The following is a 24,283-nucleotide window of genomic DNA, read 5'->3' on the forward strand; positions in this document are numbered from 1 at the left end:
AAGCGTCCGGCAGATGAAGAGTGGAGACGTCTGCTCACACTTCCTGGCACTGGGCTGGGCGATGACTCGGCCCTGACTGCCAGTCAAGTCCTGGATCTGGGGGGAGTGAGTGAGGAGAGGAGGGATTCGGCTCAATGCGACCAACCTAACTGCACTGACATCAAATCCAAATCTTAGCACTCCACAGTATTGAGTAGCTAAAAATGAAAATTTACAACATTTGTTTCTTTTGCATTTTGTGTTCATTTATTCCCACAAATTCTGTTCAATGAAATCTTATTTGATATCTAGGATATTTAGGTGATGATTTGTGAATTCTGAGTGCGAATTTCTCTAATCTGAACAACGATAATGTGGGGGTTGATGGCTGTCGGGAGTGGAGAAAGAAATATATATTTTATTAATGTGGGAACTGAGTCGACCATTTGGGTAGAAAAAAGGAAGCTTTACTATTCAGCCGTGGTATTCTTGGCTAGATTTTTTTGCTGACACTGGGCATTTTATAACGTGAGGAGTTTATTTTCGTTCTATTTTTTCTCGGTTTGACAATAATACAACGGAGAATAAAAAGGGGAAATGATTCAAAGGAATAAATTAAGAATGAGTGTGTAATAGGGTATACGTGTGAATTTAGTTTATACAGCATCCGCAGTGCATCAGAGTTTTTCTGAGCTCTGCAGATGTTGCTATAAATAATTTACTTCACTATGAATGCAGTAAAATCCTGGGAGATAGCCAATCGGAGGTGTTTTTCCAAAAGTAAAGATGCATTGCTGATGTGGACATGTGTAAAAGAACTGTAATATTTAAGGGAAATAATGATAGAAATTACATTTGGTGCATTTTGTTAACCCATTTCAAGCTTTATAGCAATCGCTTGAATTTTGTGTGGTTAGGGTTCTTTCACTGTAAAATGCACATATACATGGTTAATTTCCGACTGTTAAATGCTCCAAGGAATTAAACAATAGAATGTGTGGTAGATCATTGTTTGAAAATGCTCTTAATGGTTAGTGAATATAGGATATTTATTATTACTGACTATATGTGTGAAATAATAATGCAAAATAGAAATGACAACAATTAGTCCCCAGGAGTTGCAAGCACTTAGCTAGAATTTAAGTGCATTTTATAGTTTGTTTCCTTAAGTGCATTATTTTTTACCCTCTAACTTGTTTTTGTAAGGGTTTAAAAAAATTCTGTGTGTGCCCTTTGTTATCTGGCATGCTGCTTAATTTACAGTGCTCTTCATAATGTTTGGGACAAAGACCCATTATTCATTTATTCGCCTCTGTATTCCACAATTTGAGATTTGTAATATAACAAAAAGCACATGTGGTTAAAGTGCACATTGTCAGATTTTAATAAAGGCCATTTTTATACATTTTGGTTTCACCATGTAGAAATTACAGCAGGGTTTATACATAGTCCCCCCCCATTTCAGGGTACCATAATGTTTGGGACACAGCAATGTCATGTAAATGAAAGTAGTCATGTTTAGTATTTTGTTTCATATCATAGAAACATAGAAAAATAGAAAATAGGTGCAGGAGTAGGCCATTCGGCCCTTCGAGCCTGCACCACCATTCAATATGATCATGGCTGATCATCCAACTCAGTATCCTGTTCCTGCCTTCACTCCATACCCCCTGATCCCTTTAGCCACAAGGGCCACATCTAACTGCCTCTTAAATATAGCCAATGAACTGGCCTCAACTATCCTTTGCATGCAATGGCTTTGCATGCAATGGCATGCAATGGCTGCTTGAAGTCTACGACTCATGGACATAACCAGTTGTCTTCACTGGTGATGCTCTACCAGGCCTGTATTCCAGCCATCTTTATATTATGCTTGTTTTGGTGGCTAGTCCCCTTCAGTTTTCTCTTCAGCATAAAAATTCATGCTCTATTGGGTTCATATCAGGTGATTGACTTGACCACTCAAGAATTGACAATTTTTTAGGCCCGGGGGGGGGGGGGGGGGTAGTTAGCTTAATTGAGTATCACTAGGGTAATTGTTAAATAATGTTGTAAGGAGTTTGAACAGTATGTCCTGCTTGGTCAAATTTCATCCATAACACTATGACAGACTATTGGTTGCATTCATTGTGGTCTATGAACAATTATGTATTTATTTGTTTACATCTGTGTGAGAATGAGAGAGAGTAAAGACATTTTGGAACACAGCTGGACAGAAACCAGCGTGGCCCAGCAATACAAATCACGTCTGCCATTTTGTTTCGGTTTGTTTTTGGAAAGTTGGATTAACTCTTTTTGTATTGTGTGAGAATAAATTACTGAAACACAAATTGTATTATGATCTTTCCATGCATTTATTATTTATTGAAAGTAATTAGTTGTGTCTACATAAATAAAAGCTGATCTGAAATGGAACTTGGAATGTAATATGTTATGATGTGTATTTTCTAATGTACTAGCAGGATATTCCGTTAAGTTTTATGATGTTTACCTGATTAATTTGAAATATGCCTTCCTCCTCATTATAGATTGTCATGAATTATTTATTTCCATTTCACTTGAGAAGAGAATAGTATATATGTCTTATCCAGAGCAGCACTGAGTGGGTATTACAGCATATTCAACAGCACAAATTGGATTTATTGATTTTACTTTTGACATCCCTTTGTTTTGGACAAGCACCTGCCTCCCAATGTTGTATCTGCCGAGATTAAACAGCCATGTATAACAAAGGTTTCTTTTTTTTAATAATGTTAGCTGACTTTTTAAGTAATAAGTAATGTAACCGTTTCCTGATCCAACTTAAACTCTTAGAAATTTCAGCGATCAATATGCCACAAAACTGTTGAGAACTTTCATGTCTAGAGGATTGGTGTTGAGTTTTCTACCATATATTTTCTACCTGAAACAAAATTTTCCAGATCAGAAATTGATTATCTCTCAACAAGATTGTCACCTTTTTGATTAAAAATGCCAGTGGTTTTATTTGAGTCAACCGTGTGTGGCAGTATTGGTATTTATCCATGCCACCTCAAAGTTCGAAACTTCCCTCTCTGGCTGAAGTCATTTTGATCACACTTCCGGTAACTGAGAATGGACGACTTTAGTCTGTAAATTGAACAGCATGTCAAATAACAACAGAACTCTGCCAAAGGATAAAAGCCTTCCAACAAAGGAAAAGTGATTTCATTTCAATTTAATTGTGAGCTGATGAATAACAGTTGCACATAGAAGTATTATAGTCACCGAACAGTGTCTAGTTGTCAGGGTGGTGAAACATGATTTTAATTTGTTCTCAATTTGGAAGCAAGGTCTATGGGTTCAAGCGTAGGTTAGCTAAGGGATATTGGCTTTCAGGTAAATTGCAGAAATAATAGTAAGCATAGGTCAAGGCCCTTAACATTTATTGAAGTTTGGTTAATATCTAGAAGGATAATATCCAGAGTCTATGTTGACTGATGTAAATATAAATAAAATGTTTCACTAGCTGTTGCTAAATTTGCAATGATAGAATCTCTTAGCGGCAAGGCGGCTTTTGAATCATGTAACCCTGTTTGGTGTGGAGTTTCACAGTGAGCATTATTTAGGCTAAGAGGGAGATCAGCTTTGAGTTGCATTTGTTTCAAAATAAAGTTAGTAGTTTATTCACTAATTTGTTGTTTTTTTTCCCATTAAATATTTAAGTTTTAAAGCGAGAAAGCAGCTGAAACACAATGGGAAATGAATGGGGAATGCTATTGTCTCAAAATTGGATCCATTTGCAACTGATTTTATGTGTAAACCAACATAACAACAGTTTTATTCATGTTTTAACAATTGGGAGCATTTCTGATTTATATCATGCCCATTGGGAAACTGAGCCTGGCACTTCTGGATGTGACTGTCCTTAGCATGTTTTTCTGGTGTAATTTGCATAGCTAATGATATTACCAATGTACTCAAATGCTTCATTGCTGCAATAGCAACAGAAAGTGGAGCAATGATATGTAACTTACAATCTTCATTTGTAACCTCCAGTAAAACTCCTCATTACCTCTGCAGTTAGATATAAATTAAAGGTTCCCATTGGGATACAGATGTGTTTCTCTCTGCATCTGCCTGTCTTGAGTTGTTTAATGCTCTGTATATTTCAGATGTCATTATTTATTGCAGCTGTGCACAGCAGAGATAGATGATGGGATCTTGGCTGAATCACAGACCCATGCTTGGAGCCACTTGTGCTATTCATTTAACATGGGAGACTATTCGGCCCCATGTGTTTTGGCTAGTTGTCAGCTATCTCATGCAAACCCCTTCCACTAGTTATTTCATTTAACATTTTCTCTCATGTCCACTTTTGAAGGCTAGGTTTGGTCTCTCTGAGAAAATAAAATTTGCATGAAAATAACTTCAGCATCAATGGCCTTCAGAGGTGAGAATGCTGCAATTGAACACTTGAACTACTGTGGTGAACAGGAGGGAAAATCAAGAGGAGTCATTGAAATGGACAATGTACAAGTGACCAGAAGAGGGTGGAAGCAACTTTCCCACTTGCCTTTGTGTCAGCAACACATTTATGATTATACCTTCAGTTCCTTTATTTAATTCATTGATATAAATTATAAAAGTTAAGAGCACAGTGACATTCCCTTGTAGCATGTCATTCAATACGTCTTGCTTTCTGAAAGATACTCATTTATGTTACTTTTTTTAGGCTGCCAATTTTCTGTCTCCAACAACATATGTCCTATACCATGAGCTTTTATTTTCAGCAATAACCTTTGCTGCAGCATAGCGAAAGATTTACTCTAAGTATCCACAATATCCCTTTGTGGCATTGCTAATAGTCTTGAATCCTGTTTGTTGACCTGACCTTATCTAATTTCTCCATGCAACTCATTTCATTCATCTGCCAATGTTATTCCCACTGTTTACCACCATTTCGTTGTTTTAAAAAGAGTTCCTCCTGCATCTATTTTTCATCCCTTAATTTGATTCTGACCTAGAAATTCTGTGACCTAAGCAGATGTTTAATGGACCATACGATTTTTGTAACATTAAATTGTGCATACTATACAGGACTTCCAATTGTGTGCTCCTGTGTTTTCACTGTACCAACGCACAGAGCTTGTAGAACTATCACTGATGACGTATATCGACAGGGCACCGGTGACGTACATCCACTTGCATTTTTTTACTTTTTACTTTTAGAGATACGGTGTAGAAACAGGCCCTTTGGTCCACCTAGTCTGTGCCGACCAGCGATCACCCCGGACACTAGCACGATCCCACACACAAGGGACAATTTACAATATTACCAAAGCCATTTAATCCACAAACCTGTACGTCTTTGGAGTGTGAGATGAAACCAGAGCACTCAGAGAAAACCCAAACTCCGTACAGACAGCATCCGTAGTCAGGATCAAACCCGGGTGTCGGCGCTGTAAGGCAGCAACTCTACCGCTGTGTCGCTCTCAATCTCTAAAAATGTACTTAATATCCATTGAGGACCATTTACAAGAAAGGGAGCCATGACAATGTATTGCACCATTGTTATTTAAAAGGAATACCCACTGCATTTAGGTCAATTATGAGTCAACTTGGACTCATTGCATCAATGTGGCTGAAGATTGCAGTTGTAAAACCTGGAGCAGGTTTGAGTGAGCATGATAATTTAAGTAGCCTATTTTTGTTACATTAATAGGAATGTTAGTTTGTCTGCTGGACCTCCAGGTAAACATGACATCCAGAGGATCTGAAGGAGGAACAATGGAAGAGGGCCTGAACAGTCTTTCAGGAGCCCACACTCATATGTCGTACTTAGGTTTAGGTTTTGCGTACCAAAGTACAGTGAAAAGCTTTGTGTTGCATGCTATTAAACAGATCGTAAATACAATGAAGTCAAACTCAAATACAATAGATAGAAGAAAGGGGAAGATACAGGGTGCAGAATATAGTTCTCAACATTGTAGCGCGTTTGTTCCATGGACAAAGTCCAAGTCCAAAATGTCCAGGTGAATTGGTATCCTAGAGGAAGGACAATGAATCGGAACAGTAGAGAAGGTGTTCTAGTCTATGGGTGCGGACATTCAAGCTTCGTACCTTCTAAGGCTGGCATAGGGAGAAGAGGGACTGGGATAGGAGTCTTTAATTATTTTGGTGTTCTTGAGTGTCAGTGTTCTGGTGTGATGGACTAGCACATCTACAAGCATCTGGGCCTGTTCCCAAACCAAGCGTGATGGCAGCATCTGTGGAAATTTGAAGAATTGGCGACATGACTCAGGATAGGATTAGTCCTTTAATTGTATTTGGTTGGTCTAATACATATCATTGGAGGCTTTACCTTTTCAACGGGCCCAGCAATCGTGAAGTTTACCTGTCAGTGATGGGCTGTCTGGTCTGTGTGAGACCAAGGGGACTGGGCTACATCTACAACTATCTGCAGTCTTGGGCAGAGCTGTTCCCAAACCAAGCTGTGATGCAACCCGACAGTATGTTTTCCGTGGTGCATCTGTGGAAATTTGTAAGCTATTGGCGACATGCCAAATTTCCTCAGTCTCCTCAGGAAGTAGTGGTGTTGGTGAGCTGCCTTTGCTATTGTATCAATGTGGTTGGTCTAATACATATCATTGGTAATATTAACACCAAAGAACTTGAACCTCTCAACCATTTCCACTCCTGCACCATTGATGGTGATTGGGGCATGTACTCCACCATGCTTCCTGGACAATAACTAGCTCCTTCATCTTGCTGACATTAGTTATTGTCCTGACATCATGTTACTAAGTTCTCTCTCTCCTTCTGTACTCTGTCTCGTCATTGTTCACACTTCGGCCTGGCACTGTGGTGTCATCTACAAACCTGTAGATGGCGTTAGAGACAAATTTGGCCACAGTGATGAGTATATGGGGAATGTAGTCGGGGACAGGGAAAGCATCCTTGCTGGACACCAGTGTTGAGAATCAATGTGTTGTCTGATTAAAGAGGGATATGAAATGTGACATTATTTAATGTCAGTTAGAATAGGCTATTCCTGGACTCCATTGCCTATAGAGGTGAAGTTGTTGAACATCTAAGCCCTAGCATCATTCCAGGGAACGCGTACTAAGCCATATTGCATCCACAGGGTACGTTGGTGGAGATTAGTTAAGTTACTGAACTAGTACAGTAAAACTCTGTTAATCTGGGTTGGAACAGAATTTCAAACTATTGGACCTCATTCTGCGAATACCTCATCGCACTTTAATTGATTAAAAAATATATAATACACATATTTTCCTTTGAAATTGGTACCTTTAAAGGGCACGTGGGTAAGATAACTGTAATTTTGAAGGTATAAGGCAAACTGAAACCAGATGAGTTTAAAGATATTATGGCCACCAGGCATCTGGTGATTGGTGGAAAGCATGTGAATCGGCACTCGGTAAACCAGATGACGAAACATTAGGATTTCTAAAAAAAACAGTGCTTGAGTTACTCCATTGATAAATGGGTGGTAACTGAGAAGGATCTTCCATTTGGCATTTTTTACTCGGGATGGTTTCAAAATCATCAGTTTTGGCTTTGTTTGATGAACCAAGCAATTGAGTGTCAATAAGTGTTGGGATATTCCTGGAGCTGTCCAGTCCTGCTAGCTGTTTAACTCTCCATCATTCACTATATGTTATTCGTAAAATTGCCTTTCAATTTTTTATACTAAGTTAATTTTCACACTATTTCAAAATAAGATATTTATAGGTCAAATTTTAAATAAGACATTAATAAGCCAAATAAGTTATGCTGATAGCTATTTATATGGGCTTGTTGTTGAATTAAGATGCACTTGTAAGAATAGTTCATCAGTGATTTGAAATAAGTAAAATACAAATATAATTCTGTATCTGTAAGCTTTCCTCTAACACCCTCTACAGGACAGCTAGTAGCTGGATCACATAAGCCACTGCAGTGGAATTCTTCACCAAAATACTCTGCATGCTTATTTTGCAAGCAATAAATACGTATGTACTGCATGTATTACACATTTTCTAATTTAGCAGGCTAGCTGAAATTTATATTATGAATATAAGATTCTTTAGTGTAATGTATTATGTTATAGCTTAAAAGCGAATTGGTGTCATGTCAATCTTTTTGAAGCCGAGACCTGCATTAAGTCATCTTTCAGTTTTGCCTTGCAGTATGAATCCGATTTGTTATCAAGCATTATGAACTAAAGAATTACATAGCTATAGCCTTCATAATGCATTGTAAAGGCTTTGCAGTGGTATTGTTCTCTAGAGGTTTTAAGGAAACTCACTGATTTTTGAATGACTTCTGCAAGTTGCAGTCAAATGCTGCAGTGCAGAGGCAGGACCATTCTTAGCAGCCATAATATTGCAGACATTGGTGCAGTAATATTTTAATTTTTGTTATTTTAGAGTTGAGGACACTTTTCTAAAGGCTTTAGATTCTTCTTGGCTTTTAGGATTTACAATGTCTTATAAGAATTCAGTAGATCAATAGATTTGGATTTAAAATAAGATGCATTGTGCACTTGGACTGCAGTGCAGTGCTGTATTGAATTGAATACATTTCATTAGCCAAATCTGTATACATACAAGGAATTTGCCTTGTTGCTTTGCTCGCAAGTAATAACACGATATACAGTAGATAATTAAAAATAAAACATTATAATTTAAACATGTGAAGAATGAAATAAAATACCACAGCAAAAGGAGGCTACAGACTTTTGGCTGTTGAGTAGAGCTACTGCTCGTGGAAAAAAAGCCGTTTTTATGTCTGGCTGTGGCGGCTTTGACAGTCCGGAGTCTCCTTCCAGCGGGAAGTGCTCCAAAGAGTTTGTGGCCAGGGTGAGAGGAGTCAGAGATGATCTTACCCGCTCTCCTCCTGGCCCTTGCAGTGTGTAGTTCGTCAATAGGGGGGGGGGGGGGGGGGGGGAAGGTTGCAGCCTTCTTGACTGATCGAACGATGCGCTGTAACCTCCGGATGTCATGCGTGGTGGCTGAGCCAAACCAGACCATGATGGGGAAGGTGAGGACAGACTCTATGATGGCAGTATAAAACTGACCACCTCACCTCAATCTTGCTCACCTCAACCAGATTTGGAGTAATGGGGAGGGGATTAACCCTTTTTCATTGTTTGATACTTTAACATTATTAAGAATGAGGGGAGAATAAATTCTGGGATTCGTATAAATACATGGTTGTTGGTCAGTGTGGTCAGTGGGTTGAAAGACCTACCTCTTTTTCTGTACCAAAACTTGAATCACCATGGTATAGATGGCTATGGGCCCAGTGCTGATCAGAGGGATGGGTGTGGATAGGTGCTTAATTGTCAGCATGGGTAGGGTGAGCTGAAAGGCATGTTTTTGTGCCGTGTGACTCGAAGTCTGTAAGATCTAATTACCATTACAGGAATACGGCTGCAGAATAAATGAAACAGAAAGCAAAATATTTTGGGGTATTCAACGTTTACGAATGACAGTTATAAAGGAAAATTAGATGGGTTAGCATTGTGGGAAAAGAGGTGATATCATACATAGATAAAAATGGACTTGGCTCAGCAGATCATTGTATGGAATTAGAATTTGATTCAATGACAAGAAGCATGAAAGCCAAGGAACTGCAGGGGGCAAAAAATATTGATAGAAGTTGCTTAGACACATCAAATTCTTGGTTCTAATTTAGAGCCTGAGGATTGAGAGAGTTTCAGAATTCATCATAAGACCAAGATGTTGCCAAAGAATAGGAAATAGAAAGCAAGAGTGAAATGAAAACATCTCAATTGAGAGGTAGAATTTCTGTGTGTCAGTTCTGAAGTGAATGGGTAAGGTGTCCCTCCAGCAGGCTACTGTGTCCTGAGTGGTGTTAAGCTTCTTGAATGTTTCTGAAGCTGCACCTATCCAGGCAAGTGGAGTGTAATGCATTGTACTTCCATCCTGAGCTTTGTAGATATTGGATGGACTTTGGGGACTTAGGAGGTGAATTAGGTCCCACAGGACCTCAGAGTTGCTCTTATAACCACATTGTGTACACAGCTGCAATTCAATTTCTGGTCATTGGCAACCCCCAGGATATTGATAGTGGGGGATTCAGTGATGAGTGGGACCTTCTCTTGTTGGATATTCAGCCCAGGCCTGGATATTGTCCAACAAAACATAAAGTGCTGGAGCAACTCAGTGAATCAGGTAGCACATCAGTGGAGGGATCGAATAGATGATGTTTTGGGTTGGGATTCTTCTGTAGACTGAAGTCTGATGAGGGGTCCCCAACCCTAAACATTGTTGGTTCATTCCTTCCACAGATATTGCATGACCCGCTGAGTTCCTCCAGCACTTTGTTATGCTCAAGATTCCAGCATTTGCAATTCCGTGTGTTTGAATATTGTCAGATCTTGCTGTATTTAGTCGTAGGCTGCTTCGTTATCTGAAGTCGTGAATGGTGCTGAACAATACAATCATCAGCAAACTTCCCTACTTGTGACCTTACGATAGAAGGAAGGTCAATGATGAAGCAGCTGAAGGGCTTGGTTCATTAGTCACTCATCTGCCAATCATGCTAATTAATTTTTTTTATGGTGCTTGTTTTTCATTAAAGGTTCCTAATATTAACATTAACACTAATTCTTGAAACATTTGTGTTTGGATTCCTTGGAGGAGAAAAATAATTGATATTGTATATCAGATTAGTTTGTACAATGAAATGACACTGTGTCTATGGTTGGGCAGACATTGAAGTTCTGCCTAATCGCTGCAAATTTACCAAATTGGATTGATGCCATCATTTTGTTCAACACAGGAATAGTTTATTGAAATTTACTTTGTAATTAATTGCTTTGAATTGCATTGGGAATGTTGCAGTTGATTTGAAACTTCAAAGTGTTGTATTAAAATGAATCCATTGAAAATTTAACATGAATACTTTAATTAATGGTCTTCTCAATGAGAATGAACTGCAGTATCTTGGTCCTTCAAGTTACTATGAGATAATGAAAATGCATATATGCAGTGCTTCATAACAATTTCTTCTGTAACATCAACATTTTTAGTGAAAAATAGAGGAATCTAGATTGGGAAAATGACAAATTGATTTACCCAAATCATAGGTCTAACTAGATCAACTGTATGTTACCAAGGGAAATGGTTTTAGTGTTTTAGCCGTCCAGCATGTGAATATGATGCCTGTGTTAGGACCAGACATATCTCTGATGCCTCATTGTGGTAAATTAGTAGAATGATGGGATCAAGATCAATTTAACCTTTAAAAACTCTTGCTGTGATGGTTCTTCGATCAATTTAAAACAACCTTATCCATTGTCAATAGGAAACCTGTATGAAACATACTGTATAGTGATTGCACATCACGTCAGGATTGACCTGGCTTCAACTTACATAGCTGTTCCATTTGTCCTATCTATCCCTCCCCCAACTGCTGTGTAGCTTGCTGTTAACTCTTTTTTTTTCTCTCCTTTCCAGTTCCGATAAATTGGCTTTGACCTGAAATATTAACCCTGTGTATCTTTGCACCGAGCTGCTATAATTTACGTTTTGTTTCAAATTCCCAGCTTATGCAGTTATTGTAGCTGTCATTATCCTTTTGATTGTTATTTTTACAGCCCATTATTTTTGACAGTCATTGTTGGATTTGTGAAAAATTCTTCACTGGGAACCCAGTAAAACTTAAAACTTAGATTATGCAGATTGAGCTCAATTTTGCTTAAACTCGCCCTTGCTTCCATTCTTTGAGAAGTTGGCCAAAGGAAATTGCTTGACATGCTCTCAGCTATCCAGCTAATTAACAAATGGATGATTATCCAGGTAGAGTTGCTGCTTTGAATGAAATAATTTGCGTTGTATTAATCTCTTGCTAAAATGTCTGCATTTATGCAGCTGAGATTATAGAATTGAAATTATTCACCACAATACTTGTTTTACTGATTATACCTTTGGAGGGTTAATAGAAAGGAGATTGCATATTTGCTCTTCAGTGAATGTCGTTGAGAGTCAGGTGCTCTTCCTGAGTTTGGTTCTTTTTTTTATTGGTACTCATTGGGATGTCCACGCTCCTGCTGCTAATGACACATTATCTTCTTAAAGATATCTGGAGTTATTTTCTGATGATAGATAGTAACTCATTTTGGTTCACTGATGATCATTAAAAAAAAACTTTTATCCCTGGACACTTTAAATGATATGGAAGACTCTGTGAAAATATGATTTTAGCAGCACTTTGTCCAATGATATCCCTGCAATGATACTGTAAATTGGACCACTTTGACACATAAGTATATACATTGTGTTTATGGACAATAAAATAATGTTTTACCAAACTAAATGGTTATGCAGAATCTGTCACGTATCACAGTTTTTCATTTGTTAAAGTTCCAATATTAAGGTTGAAAGTCTTAATACAGTTTTTCAGAGTGGCTTCTAATGCGTCTGTCTCTGGTTTTGTATTGCTGCAGGTTTTGCAAGTGACAGTGTGCGGATAACCATTCATTCTTGTGGCTGAAGCAGCTGACCTGATGTATCCGGAATCCACTACAGACTCACCAGCTCGACTTTCCCTAAGGCACACAGGTTCTCCGGGCATGATTTACAGGTGAAGCACTGAAACAGAGTGCAATGATTTGCATATGATGCATAAATTGTTCAGGCATATTTCCAGGTGAGACACAGGATCTCCAGATGTGATTTACAGGTCAAGCACTGACTTTCTGTCTACAGGTGCAGGAACATTCGGCCTTATAGAATGAAACTCCGATAATCAGGTTCACTCAGGACTTTGCTGATGCCACATTAGCACATTATCCAGATTACTGGATGTAATTCCACACACACATACAATGCAATGGTTTTTCTGAAGTTCTTTATTTCTAAATGTGCGAGATCAGACCAAATGATTTAGCTGGCTTCATGAAATTATTTTGCTGATGTGAATCTGGATGTTATTTTAAATTGAATCCTGGATGTCACAGAGTGTAGACTCAAAACAAAAGATGCTGATAAAGCTGAATAACCCAAGCAAAGCTATTTAAATTGAGGCCATGATTTTTTTTTAAAGATATATTTTTTGATCTTGGGAAAGAGAATTAAAGTAGGTATTTAGCTGGCTTTCCATGCACAATGCAGGGATTAGAACAGTTTAATTAGCAGTAATGAAAATCTGAACTAGACTAGAATTCTTAGCATTTCTTTCAAGTAATTCCTCAAGTTATCTTGAGATTGAATTTTGTAGATTTAGCTTAACCTAATAATTGTCTAAAAATGTTAGTAATTATTGGACCAGTAGATGGTGCACTTGATGCAGTTGTGATCTTTTTCTGATTTGCAGCCCACAGGAGGCCTTGTGTAATGCAAGTGTATTCTCTGCCTCTGCATCTTTTTTGTCAGAGAGAAGAATTTGTCAAATATTATTGAAAGTGTTTTAAATGAGTCCTTAATTTTTAATGTGGGCATAGTGGTGCAGCAGGAAGAGCTGCTACGTCACAGCGCTAGCAATCTGGGTCAAATCCAAATCTCCAGTGTTGTTTTAATGGAGTTTGCTCATTCTCTGTGTGGCTCTGTAGGTATATATGGTGCAGTGGTTGATTATCTGCCTTGTTTATTAGCATTTAGTATGCTGGGACTTGTTTCTTTGAGCATAGAAGGCTGAAGGGTCACTATTGAAATTTATAAAAATTCATCAGGGCATGGATAAAGTGAATATTCACATTCTTTTTTCCAGGATAAAGGATTCTAAAACTAAAGGGCATATGTTTATGAATAGAGGGGAGGGATTTAAGAGGGGCCTTGTGGGCACCTTTTTCACCCAGTGGGTAGTCAGGAAGAAGCCATCAGAGGAAGCTATAGAAGTTTATGACTTTCAAAAGGCATTTGGAAAGATGTATGGATAGGAAGTGTTGACAGGATGGCGGTGTTCCAGTGCCTCTTGATTTTAAATTTAATTAAAATTCAAAGCATTTATTGTGTTTCGATTTTTGCTCCAACACTTACTGTTTTATAGGAAAATAATTATGCCCACTTGGAAAATAATGCACATACAAAGAGTAATGTTGAAAATAATATATTTAATGTAAGAAATAAATAATAATTGTTGCTAACATGAAAAATGAATTGTGCTTTGATGCTTTGTATGTCATGAATAGAAATTTAAATCTAGCCATTTATTCTATCTATCTTCCCAAAGGAGTGTACTACTTTAACAAATGGTTGCACAATATACACTCCCTGGTGCTCGGCCTTTTTTTTAAATCCTGCTTTGCAAATTTGCATTTATACCCTTGCACCTTGCCAACATGCTGCACAGAAAAATAACTTTGATGTTGAAAAACATCTTTAATTTGTTTCCCATCCCATGTTTATTGCCAGAAGAGCTAGCCTTAATTCATAGCTACTCTCATCTAGTGCCCAAGGATTGCATCACGGTCACAGTTATATCCACCAAAAGCTTTGAGGTGTGGTGGATCTAACTGGAATTCTGGCCAAGTACAACTGCAGCATAATTTTATGACCAGTTTCCATTTTAAGATTGCTGACCAATACAATTTTCCACTATGACAGTAAATCAAATTGTCCTGATGGCGGGCAAGTGTTAACAAAGTTGAATGTTTCCTTTATGTCGGGAGTCGGCAACCTACGGCCCATGGACCGGATCCGGCCCATAACCCGAAATCATCTGGCCCGCAGGCTTATTTTTTTTCAATTCGTTTTCGCGACCTGGGAACTATAACCAATCCTGGGGACGCGAGCTGATCTGGGAACTGCAGCTAGTACCGGGGCACGCAGGCGACCTGGGCGCTACAGCCAGTCCCGGAACATGTGAGGGGACCTGGGAACTGCAGAAAACGAATTGATAAACACGTGAAAACTAATGTGAAAAACAACACCAAGTGTCACACTATGGCGATAGATGTGGCCCGCCATCCGCTCACAGACATGGGTCCTGGCCCCTATGCAGAAAAAGGTTGCCGACTCCTGCTTTATGTCTTTTTTTTGTTGCTTGGAGATTAAAGTATTAATTATTTGTGACATTGCAAAACTAGATGTAGCAATTGTTAAAAAATAAGTGGAACATTCTGAAATCTTTTCCAATAGAACGTAGGGATATTTGTTTTCTTTTTGTTTCAACTCATTTTATTCATTACAAACAACAAGCATACACAGCAACAAGGCAGATGGTTATACTTAATCATGTCAGGTCATTGGCATTTTTGCTGCATTTCCTCGGGGCAGAGTCCCATACCCAACATCATCAGTTGCTTTTTCAGTCACCTAACCTCAGTCAGAAGGTTAAATGCAGAGAGTTGCCACCCTTAAATGAGGACAGGCCTGACGAGGACGTGCAAAAGAATCTGGACAATGTCCAAGCTAGAGTTGATAAACGGTAATCCACACAATTCCTAGATAGTGCCCAAACTCAGAAGGTTTAATCCCTGTCATTCATCCTTGCCATACTATTGTGTAAACCACTACCACCAGTCCCAGGGGGAGGGGAGGGGATTGGTAGTGGTGGTGATAGTACTGGGTAGTCATTGAACATAGTCACATTATTTGGAAACATAACTAAAATAACAATGCAAATACTATGGCTGTAAGGGCAGATGGGGTAAATGACTTACCTCGTGACTTGCCAGAGTTTTTCCAACTATCTGGAACGTAATAGATTACTGGATGATTGCTGCTCAACAATACTCAAGATATTCTTCTCATCTTTAGCTAAAAATTAAAATTGAAGCTATACAATAACTGCACTATGTTATATGCCGCAGTTTATACTTTTGTACACTGCGTCTAATAAATAAAAATTTAAAATTTAAATTAAAAAAAACAATACTCAAGAAACTCAACACACCAGGACAAGGCATCTTTTTGATTTTGAGCCCACTGACCATCTTAAACAATTTGCACCCTGCAAAAGAGAAGCATTGTGACTCCATTGTGCACTACAGCAACTCACCAAATCCACTACCGTTACCATCAAGAAAACAGAATTGGGTCTGAGAATACCAGTACTTCCTTATTCTCCTCCAGTCACATCCCATCCAAACCTGAATATTTACTCCATTTCATCTTTGTCGGATCAAAATCCTGGAGCTCTGGCAGTGGTCCCAAAAGTCGGCTGCTGTCATTAAGTGTTAGGGAATAAAAAGTGGCCTTGCCTGTGATTTTGTTTGTTAAAGTGCCTTTTGTGCTTGCCTAGAGAATACATTTTATTTTCCCTTTATTTCTGATGTTGTTTATTACAAAATGAATTAAGAAGTAGGTTAACTAAACTTTTTTTAATTCTTTGATATTAAGGTGAATTGATAGCATGTGAATTGGGGTTTGTTTCTCTCAGGGATTGTTATGGATTAGCATTATTTATATATGAAAACCACCACAGTGGTTTAAAACAAAATAATTAGTTAGTCAGTTTTTTGAGTCAAAGTCAATGATTTATTCTTCATAGTGTTTATTTTGTAGCAGTGGGATACACAATAAAATTTCATACCATTGCTTCATGTAATTCTCTATATTTTATTTGAGGTTAATATAACTTGACCATCTTCAGTTATGGGATCAGTGTTATGTTAATGCTCATTACCCATCTCCTGGTACCAAGTAACCATTTCTTTGATCCTTCTGTAAAATATGTGCCGAGAGTAAAAAATTACTTGTGTTGTAATTGACTTGATATGAGAATTTAATGGAGAGTCAACAGATAAAATGAGCAGGACTTTTCTCACCCATCTCACCCTACTGAATTATAGTACAGGGTATGTGTGGATGATAAAGATATGTTTTATATTGAAACTTAAATGCTAAAGACCAAATAGTCAAATTATTAAGAAACTGATTTCTTTCTTATTGGAGTCAGAATGCTTCAATGTGGCTTTATTCGTGCTGAGGGAAACTGTCTCCTCTGAGTAAATACAAACCTGTGTTGTATAAGGAATAAAATACTCTAGCTAATCTAAAAAAAAATTCCCTCATGAAATACTGCCAATAATGTGTTCTCTATTAATGTAGTAAAATTAACTTTATTTTTGTGGGTTTAGGTACAATAAGACTTAGTTGATGCTTGTGAATATCTCTGTTCATTGACTTATGATATGCACTTTTCTCTTGTCATGCTGCCTGAAGTGCCCGATATGGGAGTCCAAAACGGCAGTTGCAGTTTTACAGGTACCTCCGACAGACAGCATGCTATTCAATCAAACAGCTTGTTTCATTTGTACCTAGTGGTAGCTTGCATGTGCCATATTGCTGTGCTGGTTCTCTGTAGTCTGATTAATGTGCGCTTTTGCCATTGTGACATATAATTTTTGTACCCGTTAGTATTTATCTCCCATCATGTTGTGCAACCACCACATAATGTTATGCTAAACATGAACAATCTATCATATTTCTAACTAATTTGGTTTTAAGTCTCACATATAAATCCTCGCATCCCCAAGTGTTAAGAAATGTGCTTTATGGCTCGTAAAAACGTGAAAATGAGGAGTTCTGTTCCCCATGGGACAGACATTTGGTTCCTGTGTTGCACAGTGATGTCAGCCGAGGCAGCATTTGCAGTACACTCCTTATTGAGGAAGGAAGAAATCGAGCACAATTCCCACTTCCAGTTGTTGTTCAGTAATCTTGCTGCAAGTGCATGTGCAAGTGTTGTATTCTTAGTTCTTAACTTGTTGTCACTCGGTTGTGACAATCTCGGGCAACATTGGCAATATCCTCTATATATCGATAAGACTGAAATGACAGTAAACTGCTGCACAAGTATTTTTTCAGTCAATGGCAAGAAAATGTAAGAAAAAGAGTTAGGAGTTGCAAGGGGATTTTCAACAAATTGAGAAACATAGAAACATAGAAAATCGGTGCAGGAGTAGGCCATTCGGCCCTTCGAGCCTGCACCGCCATTCAATATGATCATGGCTGATCATCCAACTCAGTATTCTGTACCTGCCTTCTCTCCATACCCCCTGATCCCTTTAGCCACAAGGGCCACATCTAACTCCCGCTTAAATATAGCCAATGAACTGGCCTCAACTATCTTCTGCGGGAAAGAATTCCAGAGATTCATCACTCTCTGTGTGAAAAAAGTTTTCCTCATCTCGGTCCTAAAAGATTTTCCCCTTTATCCTTAAACTGTGACCCCTTGTTCTGGACTTCCCCAACATCGGGAACAATCTTCCTGCATCTAGCCTGTCCAACCCCTTAAGAATTTTGTACGTTTCTATAAGATCCCCCCTCAATCTTCTAAATTCTAGCGAGTACAAACCGAGTCTATCCAGTCTTTCTTCATATGAAAGTCCTGACATCCCAGGAATCAGTCTGGTGAACCTTCTCTGTACTCCCTCTATGGCAAGAATGTCTTTCCTCAGATTAGGAGACCAAAACTGTACGCAATACTCCAGGTGTGGTCTCACCAAGACTCTGTACAACTGCAGTAGAACCTCACTGCTCCTATACTCAAAGAATTGGAAAATCCTTTACCCAACTATACCTGGTACATGCCTGTTGCATGATTTTTATAGATGTGTTATGGTTTATTTTGATTAGCATTGCTTTAACTTGAGTGATATTTTATTTAATCTTGAAAGACTTGTTTTTATATTTTGCGTGAGATAGCATTAACTCGTATTTTTCACACAGAGCTTTTTTCACACAGAGAGTGGTGAATCTCTGGAACTCTCTGCCGTAGAAGGTAGTTGAGGCCAGTTCATTGGCTATATTTAAGAGGGAGTTAGATGTGGCCCTTGTGGCTAAGGGGATCAGGGGGTATGGAGAGAAGGCACGTACGGGATACTGAGTTGGATGATCAGCCATGATCATATTGAATGGCGGTGCAGGCTCGAAGGGCCGAATGGCCTACTCCTGCACCTAATTTCTATGTATGTATAACTGGTTGAACATTGCTCTCATGGAGTTGTCAGTAATATTTTCTGTGAGAAGTAGATCCATCTTGTCTTTTCTGATTTACGAGAAGTTGCTGAACGCTATTAATGATTTGTGAAATCATAGAAATAGTATTTCTCAGAAACCTCTTAGATTTGATCGGAAATTTCACTTCAGTTCGATTATGGCAGAATCAATATCCAATTATTTCATGAGTTTTAGATAACTGCTATGTTCATTGGAAATGCAAGATTTTTCCAAATATATGAAAATGTCACGATTGCTGGAATATTGTTTAATTACCTGGTTGACTTTTGGAAGTTAGCTGATCAATGGGATTAATATGGATAGTTACTTGTTAGCATGGACATGTGGGAAGGGCGAAGGGCCTCGTTCTGCCCTGTATGACTGTATACTCTAGGACTTAACAAGAATAGTATGGTATTGGTATTCTCTTCAGATCTTATCAATTGTAAACAACAGTCTTTAAATTTAAAAGAGAGTGCACAAAAAATATAAAATAAAATAAAATAAAAATGAAAAAAATATATTAAGAAATATACAAAAATATGCAAATATGCATGTTTCTGTTATTGGATCATTGAATCCCAAGACTCTTCAATAAGTGTTCTACTGAGAGGTTTTGTTTTGCACCTGTTAATAAACTAAATCATTTTCACTTGATGAAAAATACACTATGTCACAAAAAATCTGATCATTGCTACTTGTGGGAGCTTCATGTGTGCAAATGTACACTGCATATTATATATTGCAACAGTGCTTAGACATAAAAAATTACCACTGAGGTTGCAAAGGTTGTGGAATGTATTGAAGTCATAATAAGTGCTAGAAATATGAATGTTGTTATAACTGAATATTTACAATGTTGTAATGATGAAGGGAAATGGCAATCATTGTACAGGTGGCAAAAAATCTTTAAGGCTAGAAGAACATGAGCAAAAGAAGGAGACATTGATCATGCAGCCCCTCAACCTGATCAGCCATTTACGATATTTTCCTCCAACTTTTCCATCTGAACTTAATTTCCTTTAGTTCCCCAAATGTTATTGAAACCGGTCTTGTGGATACCACACCATTGATTTTCATTTCAATTCTGATGATCTGGAAATTGGAGGGCAATTCCACTTCATAATTGTGGGTAAAAATATTAGGGTGTGTGGGTTTGAATTGTAACACCTTGACAGATTGGTTAGAAAATTCTCAAAACACTAGACGAATTTGAGCTAAAGTATTAGTTCTTTTCATTCTTAAATTACTTGCTTTTCTTGGGTCTAAACAGAACACTACGGTCCACCTCTTGCACTACCTAGGATTTGTTTTTTTATCTAATTGTTTTGCACTAATGTCTTGTTTTTTTTCTTGCACAGTCTTCTTTCTTTAAACATTGTTATAGGTATATCATTTACGCACAATTTGTTTTTGTGTGTTTGCGTCTATATACCTGTGATGCTGCTGCAAGTACCTTACTGGTACCTTACCATACTTGTGTATATGACAATAAACTTGACTTGAAATTCTCTGGCCTGAGAGAACTGCCTTTCAGCATCTACCCTATCAGTCCCCTTCAGAATCTTGTCTGTCTCAATTAATTCAACTTTTATTCTAAACTAGACTAAGTGGGACCCGTTCGGTCCCTGCCACATGGGAGGCCTGGTCCCCCAACGCAATATTCCACCACTCACATCTATTCCCCTCCCATCAAATCCACCCGTCCCTGTCCCCCTCTCCCTCTGCTCCCCCCCTCTATCCCACCTTATCCACCACATACACCTTCCCCCGTCCCTACCTCCCTGCACTCCACCACCCCTCTACCCCACTCCCTCTCTTTCCTCCCTCCCTCTCCACCTTCATCCCCCTCTCCCCCTTCCTCATCTCTCTCCCCTCTCATGTCTTTCACCCCCCTCCCTCCCTCATTCCTCTCTCCCGTCTCCCTCCCTCATCCCTCATCATGGCACATGTATAGAATACATGTGCCATGATGAGTTACACTCTGGATGAGTATAGATTCAGCAACTTTAAAGAAACTTTATATTCTCCAGAATATGACAACATTGGTAGATAGTGTAGTGAGGAAGTCATATGAGATACTGGCCTTCATTTAGTCAGAGCACAGCATACTGAAGTAAGGAGCTTATGCTCCAACTTTATAAAACCCTTGGTCAGATCTTATGTGCAGTGCTGTGTGCAATTCTAGTCATCATGCAAGATGCGATAATGCTGGAGAGATTGCACAGGAGATTTACTGGAATGTTGCATGGAATGGAGCAGTTCTGTTTTGAAGAGAGCTGGATCTGCTCTCCCTGGAGTGGAGTAGCTTAAGTACTGATAAAGTACATTCAATCCAAAGTCTGCAATAGTTCAAGGAAGTGGTTCACTATTACTTGATCTATTAGGGAATCTGGCCTATGATTGCATGGGGTGAAGAAGAAACATTTTGGATGATGTTGAGCATCTTAAGCCTATGGATTGGGAGCAGATGGATGTCCTGTGTACATGGCAGTGGGAACAGACCACCACTCAGACTGTCCATTCCCTTGCAACCATCATCATGTGGAAGAATCTTCAGTTCCCACATTGGGCTCATTACCCACCATAGAACCTAAAAAACAAGAGTGGAAATAAGTTATACATGTTATCGAGGGAAATTAAACAATGCGGAGTGATTGATCTTAAAATCAAAAGCATTACTCATATTTTGTTTCTGGTAACTTGGAAATTGAAGGCAATTCTATGAGATCATTGCTGGGTAGGAATTCTTGGGCATAATAAATGTGATCATGCCATATCTTTTCCTGCAGTATTGTTGAAAGCAAGACACCTGGTGATGGGTGATAATAGCAAATCATCCAACATGATCATAAATTGTCTGCTGCTCTTCTCTATCAAGATATGATAGGCTTATTTCTGCATGTCATGGTAAAGACACTATTTGGCCAAACTGGCCTGCCTAATATTGCTATTCCACTTCCAAATGCCACCTAAGGGATTACGGTTTTGGACATTAGTGGTACCAATAGGGCAAGAACACAAATAAATAGAACATCAATAGCCAAAGCTTTCTAGTGCAAGCTGGAAAAAAAATAAGCTAAGTGGTCAAGATACTCAAACAATTTTGTCTTGTTACTTTAAATTGCACAGCTGTTTATCTTCGCAATATATGATAGCTATCATTTAAAACAAAAATCCTGTTCATTAGAATGTCAGCGAAGGACATGCAGGGTGTCCATGTGCCAGAAATTAAGTTTTCACCTGCTTGAGATGTCTGCTCCACTGTCACGTTTTACCAACCAACCAACCGCAGCAAGGTATACACCTTGCAAAAGGGATGGAGCCAGCAAGAATATTACTAAAAACAAACTGCTGGGTGACCAATGCAGGACTTTGACCAGAGACAACCACCATTATTTTGTCTCTACAGGTGAGTTTCTCCTGCAGTTTGTTTTCTTCAGATTTCAGCTTTTGCATTCTCTTTGAACTCCCAGAAACATTGTAACCTGATTGTTGGGCACAGAAATAGGCGTGAAGGGTTTGTGTTTCTATTGTACTTATACCTGTATGTTTGCCGACAGCATTGGAGGCACAGTAGCACAGCAGTAACGTTGCTGCCTTACAGCGCCAGAGATCTGGGTTTGATCCCAATTATGTGTGCTTGTCTGTATGGAAATTGTGCGTTCTACCCGTGACCCGTGTGGGTTTCCTCCTGATTTCTCCCAAACTCCAAAGACATACAGGCTTGTCGGCTAATTGACTTTGTAAATATTGTATAATTGTATATTGTCCCTAGTGTGTGTGTGTGTGTAAGATAGTGTTAGTGTGAGGGAATCGCTGGTAGGCATGGACTCGGTGGACCGAAGGGCCTGTTTCAGCGCAGTATCTCTAAACTAAACTAAAGCATCGTTACCACGTTTTGGTGCTGCTCGTGCCAAAGGTGCTAAAGATACTAACCAGTGTAAATCATGCTAGTAGGTGATCTCCTTACGCATTTTACTACCTTTTATTCTTTCATGGGATGTGAAAATTGCTGGCAAAGTCAGCATTTATTGCCTAATTCAACTTGCCTCTGAACTGAAGCTAGACACAAAAAACTGGAGTAAGTTATCTCTGGAGAGAAGGAATGGGTGACGTTGTGGGTCGAGACCCTTCTTCAGACTGGTTGGGGATAAGGGAAACGAGAGATATAGACGGTGATGTAGTGGCTTGCTCAGCCATTTTAGAAGGCAATAAGCAATCAAATGAAAGGTTCGTCCTGGCTCAGGTTAAAGCTGAACCGAGTGGGTACAGCTTATTTTCTTCCATTTCATTTCTTATCTATTATAATTCAAAGTTCACTTTCTATTGTGTATTTTAATTTTGAAGGCATAACTTTTAAAATGCATTTCAGAAATGATTTTGTAGACAATTCTCAGGAGTAAAGGTTTTAGCAGTGTCTTAGTTTGGGGCTGATTTTAAAAAGTTGCAGAATTGATAAGTTTTAAAATGATTTAAATGGTGAGCTCAAGTCAGCAATCATTGTCTCTGGTATTTATATTAAAGAAAATAATTGTAGCACTCTCATCAGCAAGGTACAATTTTTTTTTCTAATTCCGCAGATAATCTAAAAAAAGCCTTCACTGAAATCATATTTCTAGGAGATTGCACCAATTTATCTTGGGGTTTAACACAATTTTTAGCCTATCGTCATCACCCAGTTACAAACATACAGGATGAACTCTGAAATAACAGAAAAAACCCCACCGGGTTGTAAGCACTTCATTAAAGATAAGAGAGGCAGCATCCCTTTAAGAAGTAAGCAATACTTCATCTGCTACTGTAAGCTTTTAGCGGAAGAGAATGCTGTAAATAATTTAGCCACTATTTGCCAAGATGCAAGTATGCTGATAAGAGCAAATGGGCTGCATCAAGAAACCACTTAATCTGAGGGAGGAGAAGAGTTTGGTACTTGCTAATTGCTTTTGACTGATGTAAAACACGCCCCAAATATTAAAGTATTGTAGTAACGTCTTGCAGAGTTAATAAACGTGCATTTCCAGTTTTTAAACCAAGCAGCTGCTCTAGATATTGGGTGAGTTTTTCTTCTTTTCTTTGGTAAAATAGTGTATTTAATATACACAGTGGATGATGCAGTAAGTGTATCTTCTTGAATAGATACTGACTTACTTTTATGCCACGAACCTTTAACTGGTGTTATAAAGCATTTATGAAGTGTATACATTTTGAAATTAGTATCACCAATTTTCTGTAAATGTTTGAATAGTTAGAAATAAAAGCAGCTATTGGAAAATGTATTTTGTGTATTTGTATATGTTAATTATATGCATTTTATTTTAACTGCTTAACTTTAATATCCTTACATACTATCTAGTGGTGGTAATAAAATGGCTAGATAGATACTTCCGTTCAAGCTCCTCTCCTTTTAACACAATGTTGACGAT

General features: G+C 38.4%; 1 protein-coding gene across 12 annotated transcripts in view; it reads left to right on the plus strand.

Moving 5' to 3' along the window:
• Window positions 1-24,283, plus strand: part of kcnab2a (potassium voltage-gated channel subfamily A regulatory beta subunit 2a) — a 126,098-nt gene that overhangs the window by 37,639 nt on the left and 64,176 nt on the right. For 7 of the 12 annotated variants that reach the window (XM_055659314.1, XM_055659313.1, XM_055659320.1 and 4 more), the window contains 2 exons: window positions 12,419-12,555; window positions 17,079-17,120. In XM_055659314.1, coding sequence (XP_055515289.1) covers window positions 12,479-12,555; window positions 17,079-17,120 — 119 coding nt within the window. In that variant the 5' untranslated portion in view covers window positions 12,419-12,478. Of the gene's footprint in view, window positions 1-12,418; window positions 12,622-17,078; window positions 17,121-24,283 lie in introns of those variants that run through there. The other 5 variants (XM_055659319.1, XM_055659322.1, XM_055659323.1 and 2 more) reach the window with 3 other exon arrangements.

This window comes from Leucoraja erinacea, chromosome 30 (genome assembly GCF_028641065.1).
Source record: "Leucoraja erinacea ecotype New England chromosome 30, Leri_hhj_1, whole genome shotgun sequence".
Classification (NCBI taxonomy): Eukaryota; Metazoa; Chordata; class Chondrichthyes; order Rajiformes; family Rajidae; genus Leucoraja; species Leucoraja erinaceus.